The sequence below is a fragment of the Phocoena phocoena genome, chromosome 3 (assembly GCF_963924675.1).
Source record: "Phocoena phocoena chromosome 3, mPhoPho1.1, whole genome shotgun sequence".
NCBI classification, from domain to species: Eukaryota; Metazoa; Chordata; class Mammalia; order Artiodactyla; family Phocoenidae; genus Phocoena; species Phocoena phocoena.
The window spans coordinates 41,778,011-41,790,213 of record NC_089221.1 but is presented as its reverse complement, the minus strand read 5'-3'; the positions used below and the strand labels follow the sequence as shown (position 1 = coordinate 41,790,213).

The 12,203-nt window shown below is 38.8% G+C and overlaps 1 protein-coding gene across 1 annotated transcript in view; it reads left to right on the top strand.

Moving 5' to 3' along the window:
- ARL15 (ADP ribosylation factor like GTPase 15) overlaps positions 1 to 12,203 on the top strand; it is a 280,614-nt gene that overhangs the window by 18,663 nt on the left and 249,748 nt on the right. Inside the window, exon 3 of the mRNA XM_065873645.1 lies at positions 89 to 148. Coding sequence (XP_065729717.1) covers positions 89 to 148 — 60 coding nt within the window. The remainder of the gene's footprint in view (positions 1 to 88; positions 149 to 12,203) is intronic.

Below are 12,203 nucleotides of genomic sequence, written 5' to 3'. Positions count from 1 at the left end.
TAATCTGCCTAAAAAAGAGCATTTGAGCATCTTATACATTTTTAAAACTTAAGTTGCTAATTCTTTCTTTTCTGTTTTCTAATTGTAGGTTTTAGTATAAAAGCAGTGCCATTCCAGAATGCCATCTTGAATGTAAAAGAACTCGGAGGTATATCATTTAAGATCACTTATATGTCTGGCTCTAGCTTTTACTAAGTTCATATTAATGTGTTACATATAATTAAAACATAATGATGATGTATTTTTCTCAGAGGTGATTCATTTTTACCTTTTCTCTTGATAATACATTTCCTAGAAATATTTCCTTTTCTTTATATATATTTTAAAGGTAGTTGAAGAGTTCTAAGTAACATAAACTTTGTTTTGTGTGGATTAAAGAACTACACTACTAATGCCATTTCATACACTGTACTCTTTGGTTTTACTTAGCTAATGAAATTTATTCTTCAATGAACAAAATGAAGAGAGTTTTGATATAATCATAAAAAATAAGCTATATGTTATGCAGGGCAAAGAACTGTATTTTAGCGCAGTTTGTATTCATACTGCAGGTTTTATTGTATTAGATCTTTTTAGAATGTATTTGTTCCGATAATAAATCTTTGCCAATAGGTTCTTTGCTGGTCAACCACATCTATTGGCTAGGCTGCACCCCAAACTATACATCACTCAGTCTTTCATTACACTCTCTGGCTGGGGTTTTTTTTTTGGTTGCGTTTTATGTCAGTCAGGGTCTTAACCCATGTAAATAGGTTAACAAAGAAATCAGTCAATTCAGTGAACCTACTAAATTCTCTAATGCCACAGGAAAATGGTAAGTGCTCTGGAGTTCAGTATAATATTGGTGAGTTTAATGACTTAGAAGAAAGTTCTCTTCCATCTCTTTAATCACTTTGTGATATTGACCTTACCCTGCTTTTTTTTTTAAGCTCATTCTGTGACCTATTTTTAGATTGATGAAATTGACACAAACCTTATGCTATCACAATAGTGTTTGATGCCTTCTTATTTTTAGCTAATGATATATTGGCTGATCTTTTCAGGTGTGTGTTTTAAAGAGCTATATAGCTACCTTTGACTTTTACAGCATTAATATTTAAAATGAACCATGGTTGATAAATTCTGGTTTTTCTTTGATGTTGGTTTTGTCATTTTGTCATTTTGAATGCAAAAATTATAAAACATGAATGTTCTTGTAATAGAATAATTTTTCTATGCAAAAATTTTTAAACATAGTGTAAACATCCATGGAATCAAAATGAATGGTTTGAGAATTCTATTATTTTTTTTTTTTTTTTTTTTTTTTTTGCGGTAGGCGGGGCTCTCACTGTTGTGGAGCACAGGCTCCGGACGCGCAGGCCCAGCGGCCATGGCTCACGGACCCAGCCGCTCCGCGGCACGTGGGATCCTCCCAGACCGGGGCACGAACCCGCGTCCCCTGCATTGGCAGGCAGACTCTCAACCACTGCGCCACCAGGGAAGCCCGAGAATTCTATTATTTTTGAATACGGTTGATACTTAGTAAATGTATTATTACTAGGCTAGATGCAAAGTTTTTATTGAATACCCTCCAGTATACAAAACTGTTGATTAATTGATAAGGTGTTTATTATTGACGTTTAGTTGGATGATATAAATAATGGATGTATCTGGACAATTTTTAAAAAGCGAACACATCAAGGAATTTATTATAATCTTGACTGTGCCATTGAAAATCAGTACAATTCAAAAGATCAAATTAGAGGACGGGGTGTATAAGGTGGGAATCTGTCTGTTCCCAAGGTTTAATTTTGCTGAAAGAACTGTGTGTACCCTGGCAATTGTTGAAATGGAAATTACAATGGAGCGGGTACCATAGAGTTTGGTGGAAACGCTTTAGTTTGTGCCTCTTCTGTGATGTAATAGTTGAGAGATGTAGGTATGAGATAGAGCTTCAGGGATTGGGACCTATACATTAGTTTCAGGCTAGTGATGTGTGGTGTTTGGCGGGTGGTAATGAAGAGCAAATTCCTAGCTTAAGCACAGATTCTTCTTCCCCTGAACTTTACTAGCTGTTTTCAGTTGAGAGACTGTCTCAAGGAGAAGGTGATTTTCTGAGTAGAATCTAATTGTGTATCCTGTATTGTGTGCTCAGAGGCAAGCAGTGGAGGGAATTCAATCCTTGACTTTTTACTCACTAATTCCTTTATCCAACAAATATTTTTTGAGGACCTACTCTGCATGGGGTAGGACTAGGCCCTAGGTCATGTCTCACCCAAGAATGCATGAAAAGTAGACTAACACACAGAGAGTATAGCTTTCCTGGGATTTAGAGTAAATCTTACATACCAAGAGGCTCGTCCCAATATAAGATATGTGACATTTAAGAAGAATTATGACCTCCTAAAATCAGATTGTTTGAGAGGAGGTTGCTTGACCCAAGAATTTCTAAGTTCAAGAGGAAAGAGCTGAGAATTTTAAGATCAGGGTGTGAAGATGTGAAACAGCTATTTACCAGTAGAGAGTTAACTCAGAAGACAGGTTAATCAGAGTTCAGTCAGGTTGTCAATCCAGGGGAAAACTATGAAATCGAGGGAGAAACTCAAGAAGATAGGTATAAAGGTAGGCAGATACTAAGAGCCCGAACTGTGCTGAAGTGCAGAATGCTCAGAAAGTTCTGCTTATCCTAGGGTTAATTCCCAAGATCGGCACGGCCCCTGTTCCTCCCTTCAAATTCCTTCTTCTACTCTTTCCAGATGGTTCCAAGACTTTCCATCACCCCCTTATCAACCTTAAGTTACATTTCTCACTTTTTAAAAATAGGAAGAGGCATGAACTTCTGTTCCTTATCTAGTAAGAAGAAATGGTTTAGAATGAAATAACAATGACTAATGGAGTTAAATTAAAAGAAAGTCACTTTGGGTAGATCTTAATAACAAACTGTGTTTGCACACACACTGATAGATGGTTGTGTGTTTGTATATATGTACTACATAATTTGTGTTATGTATATATAGAAATAATTCTATGTTCTTATCAAATTTGTCTTCTATGAGGGTATTTCTTGTATCTTCCTCTTAAAATTTGCTATAAATCTTGGGCTTGCCTAGTGGCACAGTGGTTGAGAGTCCGCCTGCCGATGCAGGGGACACGGGTTCGTGCCCCGGTCCGGGAAGATCCCACATGCTGCGGAGCGGCTGGGCCCGTGAGCCATGGCCGCTGAGCCTGCGTGTCCTGAGCCTGTGCTCCGCAACAGGAGAGGCCACAACAGTGAGAGGCCCGCGTACCGCAAAAAAAAAAAAAAAATTGCTGTAAATCTCGTTCACAACAATTTTCTCATATGGTCTTTTCCTATTGTTCATGTAGTCATTCTAGCACAAGTATTTGTGTGTCAAGCATGATTCTAGGGGCTGGGAATAAATGATATTTAAAACATATCCCCTGTCTTCAAGGCGCTCGTGGTTCAGGGATGGAGACATGCATGAAAAGAAATATTTGAAATTAATTTTTGAAAATGATGAAATTAAGGGGAAAGTAAGAATAAAGTAAGGGATGACTTACTATATCAAAGAGAGATATAGTTAGTCCAGCCTAGTGATATGATGGGTGAGTCCTGTTTTCACTATTTTGAGAATGACTTGCTCTCCTCAGCTTACCTGTCATACTCATCAGGCTGTACCAATTACTCCTGTCTTTATGTGAAATTAGAACTCTAAAATTTCCTGTATTTTCTCTCCCCACACACTCTCATTTAATCTTTGCAACTTCATGCCTAGAGAATAGATGCTATTATTATCTCACAGATAATGAGACACAGGACACCTAGACACAGATCAAATGGCTTGATCAAAGTTATTTGGAGGAGGTATGGGAGTTGATCTGAGCACTTGCGCTTAATCAACATACTCTATACATAAAGCATTTTACCCAGGGCCCAGCACAAGAGAAGTGCTCCCATGTGTTGTCTGCTGATGCTTTTATCATTATTATATGAACAATTTGAAGTCTTCACATGTTTGGATTATTTTCATTAACACTGTACTGATTAAACATGAACATCTTGCTCTTTGCTGAAAAATTCTAGGACGTCATCCCTTATAATTGCAGCCGCTTTTATCATTCGTTTTCTGTCTTACTCCTTTATTTAGAGGTCTTTCATTATTTTTATTTTTAAATTAATTTTTATTGGAATACAGTTGATTTATAATGTTATGTTAGCTTCTGCTGTACAGCAAAGTGAATCAGTTATACATATGCATAGGTCCATTCTTTCTTAGATTCTGTTCCCATATAGATCATTACAGAGTATTGAGTAGAGTTCTCTGTGCTATACAGTAGGTTCTTTTTCTTTTTTTTTTTTTTTATTCTTTTTGGCTGTGTTGGGTCTTCGTTGCTGCGCGCACAGCTTTGCGCGCGGGCTTTCTCTAGCTGCGGCGAGCAGGGGCTACTCTTCGTTGCAGTGGGCGGGCTTCTCATTGCGGTGGCTTCTCTTGTTGCGGAGCATGGGCTCTAGGTGCATGGGCTTCAGTAGTCGTGGCACGCAGGCTTCAATCGTTGTGGCTCGCCGGCTCTAGAGCGCAGGCTCAGTAGGTGTGACACACAGGCTTAGTTGCTCCGTGGCATGTGGGATCTTCCCAGACCAGGGCTCAAACCCGTGTCCCCTGAATTGGCAGGCGGATTCTTAACCACTGAGCCACCAGGGAAGCCCCTATCCACTAGGTTCTTATTTAGAAGTCTTTCAAGTCAGACTCTTCTTCAGTTATGGTCTGACTCCAGTGCCCTCAGTGCTCCAGTGCTTTCCTCTTCTGATTTCTTCAAGACTGCCTTCTGAAGCAGAGTCTTACCTTATTCAAGATAGTTTCCAAAACTTACAGAATCTTCCATAAACATGTCATTTTGATATTCTTTTATTTTTTCTAATTCAGTCAGTCAACAAATATTTACTGAGTACATATTATATGCTCAGGCTGAGTTCTAGAAAATGGTGGTGGTTATAGTGTTAAGACAAGCATAGTCCCTGAATAGACTGGCTAATGGACACAAGGGGAGACTCTTGATGTCTACTTAACTTCTCTCCTTGATTAAAGCCAAATATGACTTCTTATAGGCCTAAAATGAATTTCTAGCTTAATCCCTTCCATACTTGAAGGGATTTATTTTTAATAGCATCCAGCAAGGCTGAGTGTTAGTTTCCATCCTGACGAAGGACATTCTGTGGTATCGCTCAATGAACTTTTTTTTTCCCCTGCATATTCTTTAATTTGGAAAGGTTTTTTTTGTTTGTTTGTTTGAAACTAATCTAAATCCTTTCTCTTTTAGCTTTAATTGATTACTCTGCTTGTCTTGCTCTATTATTTTTATTTTTATGGTTGTTGTGCAAGACACCGTGCAGGATTTTGGATAGGCAGGTTAATCTTTCAAAGGATTTTCCTTCCTCCTGGTGACTTGTTTCAAAGCCCAGTCATTCTGCATGCTTCCAGGCAAGTCTACTTTCCTGTATCTCTGTTTCCTTATCTGTAAAATGTAGTAATAATAGTCCCTACATCATATAATCCTTGTGAGGACTAAATTAGTCAACGTAGGTCAAGTACTTAGAGACCACCTGGCCATAGCTAACATTTTTTGGAAGATTTGCTTTTATTATAATTATATCCTCACTCCCTCATACCCCGCAAAAACGCCTTTCAATAAAGCCTTTTTACCCCAAGGTCTCTGAAAACAACACAGATCACATATTGATTGCTTTTTCTTTTTGTGGTCATGCCTCCCTCCCTCGTAGACAAGGTGATCTTTTCCTTCATTGCATTATACCCATTTAAACCGAAAAGTCACTGGGAAGGGACCTCACTTCGTTGGAGTCTTGGGTAGCTGCCCAGCATATTTTTTGGCACTACATGTGTGTTAGTAGTAAATGTTTTTTGTCACTTTCCACCTAATCACCTTTCTTTCTGTTTTCAGATTCCACCTGAAAAATCTCTTGTCTGTCATAGTACCTCTTAATGGCTTTCATTCTGTTTGGCTTATGTATTTTAACCACATTACTAAGGGTAGTGAAACATTTGGCATTTAACTGAGTTGGAAGCAGTGGTCACACTGCAGTGACATCACAGCTCTGATAATTTTTCATCTTAAAAATGTCCAATTCTTAAATCTACGAACAGATTTTTATGCATTCATAGGTGTCTCTCTCTTGATTTTGAAATTTCATTTACAAATTGATAGAATCCAGAGAGGAAAATTTCGTTTCTTAACATGTTTCGTTTGTTACCACTTATTGATAGGCATCCAGACATCATCCTTTTTTTTTCTTGAACTGAATTCTGGAACCATGGTTGGTTTGGCCAAATGACTTGTTTTCTTCCCTTAACATCCTAAGGAGTTATGTCTGAATTGTTTCCTCACCCCCTATCCTGGCCACCATCCCCACCCAATATACTCTGGCAGTCTTGTCTTCCCAGTTGACTTTGGGAAAGCAAAGAAATGTTAAAAAGCAGTTAGCTGTCTTTTACACTTCAGTATTCATTGCTGCTAGTTGTCAATCAAAAGGGAAGTTCGTGAGGATTTTTGTTTGCACTTTATTTTCTTTTCTTTAGAGGAAGGAGGTGAGGGTCGTATGGAAAGTGCAAGTTGTGTTCATTTACCCATTTACTTCAGCCCATGCAATAGTGACTGAATGATTTTTAAGGATTGTCAGCTAAGCCATTTTTTAAAGGTTGCTTCTTTCAGCAGCCAAGCTGTTATATGAAACAGATGTTGACTCTGTCCTGTTTCTTTGTTTGCCTGGAGGAATACGCCTCCTCATACTGAAAGGTGCTGTTTCTTTGTATGCTGCTAGTTATCTCCGGGTGCTGTTAATCTGTCCAGGTTATTTGCATTTCTTAATTTCTCCAGTAACTGCACAGGGCAGACTTCTTAACAGGCAGCCCAGGGGGCACTGCTGCCTGCTTCTTGTAATTCCTGCTTTTTGTACCCAGACCATTTGATGTCTTTCTCCAAAATAAAGCTTTCTTCCTTCAGAATCTTTTATTAAAACTTACTTTGGAGGGAATAATAGCTCTTTAATTTTTATCTGATGCATTCTCACTGTCCTTTGTATATTATGATTATTCCCTCTATATGGCCACTACTGCCTCCTATTAAAAAAAATAATGCAACTAAATACCTATGAATTTAATATACTCACTGGCTCTGAAGGTCATGCTATACAATAAAGACAGAGGCGGAAACACGACAATATAAACCAATAAACTGGTTGTATATTAGAAAAAGAATGAGTATAAGCAGACAGACCTGAAGAGGTTATTGTGGCCACATTGCTGTAAGAGACAAGTAGAATTGCCTACATTCTTTGCTGCTATAGGGGAAAGCAACTTGCCATTCGAAAACTGTTTTAGACATCTCCACGTGGGTTTCTATGGGAAAAGAGGCAAGAAACCATGACCCTGGCAAAGGAACATGGCAGCACAGAGGGGGGCCCCAAGTGGGGTCAGGTCCACAGAATACCTTAGGACCGTGCTTTGAGCTGAGTGGCAGTCAGCTACATACAAGTAAATGTGCATGTTCTGTATCTGTTGTATAATTATAAGGAAAAAATGTGGTGCAGCAAGTAGAGTGTAGCCTCAAGACACTCTGTCCCCCTCTGCATTTGAACTTCTTGTTGTTGTTTTCTTATCTGTAAAATGTAAGTTTTAATAAATCATCACTATTTATTTCCCAAGGGATTGGGCTGGAAAAGAAAAGTTCAATTGCCTAAAGTACCTCAGAAGAGATGCTTTAAGAATAGACAGTGGTATTCTCACTAATTCTCTTTTTATAGTTGTGGATCCAGTGTAATATGTAATATTGAATGATCGAAACATCTTGATATAGTATTGTTTCCTTATCTAGGAAAAGAACCAGACCTTTCTGGAATGGGAACAGCCAGTTAACTCCTGGCTCTCTGAGCTGTGTACTTTCTCACTTAGGCTTAGGCTTTACTAGGGGAAATGATATTGGTATAAAGCCAAGTCACTTGGATGTGAGTTAAAAGGCCACAGCTATCTGAATTGGTTGAACAGGATCCCAGGGTGGTGGTGTTCAAGCGTTTTTTACACTTGCTAAGGGAAAACTGAGCCAACAGTCAGCAGAGCCAAAGAAGTGAATCTAGGGGCCCAGAAATCTGTTACTGGCTGATGTAGACCTGACCTTAATTTTTGTTTTCTTCTGGAGAAGTGCCCTAGGAAATTTTAAAAAATCTGTCTTCCCAGTCATAGTTTAGTATAGCGCTTACAATTTGCTTTATAAGACTCTGTGTGTATATAGAACATTCTAGAAACTAGTGTCCCAGACTTTTAAACCTCCCAGCCCCTGGCAGTAGGGTTCTCATGTGCCTCTGAGGTTGCTGCCTCACCACTGTTTCCTCTTTAGGGGCAGTCAGGTCATTTCATGTCTTCTCACTCTGCCCAGCTTCCTCACAGAACATTTGTGTTGGGTTCTTAGCTTAACTTCTTATCCCTCACAGGGGAATAGGTATTTCTGTTTCTCCCAGGGGTTGCCATAATAGCAACTAATTTTCACTGTGTATTCGGTTTCAGTGTGATATTGCAGCAACAGCACTGGAAGTCAAGAGACTAGTATTTTCCTCTAAAAAACAAGCCAGGGGACATTGGGCAAGGCATTTAACTTCTCCATTGCTGCTTTCTTTTCTAGCAGCTGAAGATTCTGATAACTGTCCTCCTCTTTGGTATAGCATAACTAGTTTATTTTTTATATAAAAACATACAGTTGGGCTTCCCTGGTGGCGCAGTGGTTGAGAGTCCGCCTGCCGATGCAGGGGACCCGGGTTCGTGCCCCGGTCTGGGAAGATCCCACATGCCGCAGAGCGGCTGGGCCCGTGAGCCATGGCCTCTGAGTCTGCGTGTCCGGAGCCTGTGCTCCGTGGCGGGAGAGGCCACAGCAGTGAGAGGCCTGCATACCGCAAAAAAAAAAAAAAAAAAAAAAAAACATACAGGATCTACTTCGCATCAGCCTCTGGGAACCATAGAGGCAGTCTCTAACAACTGTGCGGGACTATAAAGGATTATTTTCTCTATTTTCCTTTATCCCTGACTTTGTCAATTCTTTAGTTTTATTTTGTACAGTAGGCATTTTAATAAATCTCAAAGTTTTCTTTTTGCGTGGGTAGTGTGAGGCAGACCAAACATCCATAAAATAACAACTAATACTGACTTAACAAAGTTGCTGTGACTGTGGTCTTTACTTTGAGAAGCACTATAGTCTGGTATGGGAAGTACTATAACAGTACAACATGCGATTAGGATCGTACAGAAAGGACAAGACATCACACAAAGTCTAGGGAAAGGAGCAGAAGAGATGAAAGTCATGGAGGTGACAGTGGACTTGGTTCAGTCTTGTCCTAGCATAAACCAAGCCTACTGTCACCTCTTTGACTTTTGTCCCATCTGTTCCTAGGCTGTCTTTCCCCCTGTCATGTCTTCTTTGTCCTTTCTATATGATCCTAGTTGAATCGTGTACTCAATACTGGTATTTACCATACTAGACTGTAAAGTTATGAAGGACTGAAAAGCACAACATAGTCTTAAAGGTTTGTTGTATGTTGTATAAAATATATCCATAGTTCTAAGCTGGAGGGAAATTTGCCAAATTGTGCCCCAAGATGCTAGAGTAATGTTAGATGCTTCAGAGGCAAAATGTTTTGTTGTTGTTGCTGAATTCATTTCAGTGAATAGTTAATGAATACTAACTACATGCTGGGCCCTGAGGATACAATTTCTGCTCTGCCATACAACCCCGCCCTACACACACACACACACACACACACACACTCACTCACTCACTCACTCACTCACTCACTCACTCCTCTGAGCCCAATTCTTTGGGTATTTTCATGGGAGAGTGATGTGGGCCATAACAATTATGGAAGTTCTCAGAAAAATTAAATAGCTTTACTATGTTCCTATAATTGGAATAGCAACTTGACAATTGTTGAAGAGGTAATATGTTTGTAGCTATTCATCACTTATCAGACTGGATTGATTCTCTCACGTATGCTGGAGCCAGATGAAATAGAACTGGTTAGATTTGTTTTTGAGGTGTCACAAATTTGTGGTTTTTAATATTTTAAGATCCAAAGTATTGTCTAAAGACTATATTGATGATGCTTGATCATTTTAATCTTGAAATTTACTGATATTTATGGCATTGTTGTGAGAGGTAATAATGTGAAGAACTTACCATATAAAGTTAATTATTATTATTATTTTTTTTTTTGCGGTACGTGGGCCTCTCACTGTTGTGGCCTCTCCCATTGCGGAGCACAGGCTCCAGACGCGCAGGCTCAGTGGCCATGGCTCACAGGCGTAGCCGCTCTGCGGCATGTGGGATCTTCCCAGACCAGGGCATGAACCCGGGTCCCCTGCATCGGCAGGCGGACTCTCAACCACTGTGCCACCAGGGGAGCCCTAATTATTATTTTTAACACAGTTACGGGAAGCTCTTATGATTGAGAATTGAAGATTGATTTTTTTACTGTGTCTATTCTCTCTCCCTTGCCAAAATCTCATGATATGACAATAATATCAGAAAACAAACAATAATAAATCGATTACAAAGATAGATTTAAATCTATAATAGAAAAAGGAAAGCAAGACAAAGCTTGAGGTACAGACAATGGAAACATGAAATAGAAGGGGAATTCATCAGGATTATTAATCAGGGAGCTTATCAGAGTTATTAATTGGGGATTTACATTTAGAGCTATGCCTTTATTTTTCTTTTCTTCTTGTGTTAAGTAGTGGATAGCAGCTGTGTTTACCCCCAAACTAAATCCTTGAGTGTGGGTGCTAGACTCAGGCAGAGCAGTGCTCCAGTAATATACTGACTGCCAGGCAGGTTAGAAAGCCCACACACAAGGGAGACAAGCCACTTGTCTGTCCCTGTTAATCACTGGAAACAGGCAATGGTAAACAAAAGAGCTGGCAAACAGATTTTCAAACAACGGATAAGCATATAATCATGACACACCACAGTACGAGGAAAACCAACACCATGAAAGAAAGACACCCAATCAAAAGTCAGAAGAAAAGATATCCAAGGATCTAGAGGTAATAGAGTGATCAGAAGAGGACATTCAGAGAGATGGAGGAATGTTTTGTATCTGTGACAAAGAATGTAACACAGAACTTGGGAAATTAAAATGTGACTTAAAAATTTAAAATGAAAATGGCAGTTGATATAACTCATATGTAAATTAGTGAAACTAAGGACTGAGCAAGGGAATGTCCTCAGAATGCCTTCTCAAAGGAATACTTTGTAAGTATGAAAGAAGATTTAAGAGACAAAGGGAATAGTTACAGAAGTTCCAGCATCTCTCTATGAAGCATGAGCTCTAAAAGGAGAGTAAAGAGAAACTGGAGAATAAAATAATTTAAAGAACAATAGAAAAAGAGCTTCTAATATGAAAAAGAGTACTGAGATTTAGTGAGCCCTCTGAGTGCCAAGAAAAGACCCATACCTAGACATACTGTGAAGAAGGAGAAACCATTCATTGTCATCATAGAAACACACATAATAAAATAGCATTATTTCTGATTTCAGCATGGGAGATGGCAGAGTTAGGTAAAGAGAAAAAAACATTAAAGTATATGTATTTAGAGTAAGATTATAATTAACAAAAGAAAAATTGAAGTTTAAATATATATCTTTAAAATTAATTTAAAATTATATATCCTTAGGTCCTATTTGTTTATTTTTGTTTTTATTTCCATTTCTCTAGGAGGTGGGTTAAAAAGGGTCTTGCTGTGATTTATGCCATAGTATGTTCTGCCTGTATTTTCCTCTAAGAGTTTTATAGTGTCTGGCCTTACATTTAGGTCTTTAATCCACTTTGAGTTTATTTTTGTGTATGGTGTTAGGGAGTGTTCTAATTTCATTCCTTTACATGTAGCTATCCAGTTTTCCCAACACCACTTATTGAAGAGGCTGTATGTATATGTATATACACCCATCTCACACTTTTTTTTTAATATATATAAGTCCATGCCACTCTGTCACTTCGTCCCAGCTTACCCTTCCCCCTCCCTGTGTCCTCAAGTCCATTCTCTATGTCTGTGTCTTTATTCCTGTTCTGCCCCTAGGTTCTTCAGAACCATTTTTTTTAGATTCCATATATATGTGTTAGCATATGGTATTTGTTTTTCTCTTTCTGACTTCACTCTGTATGACAG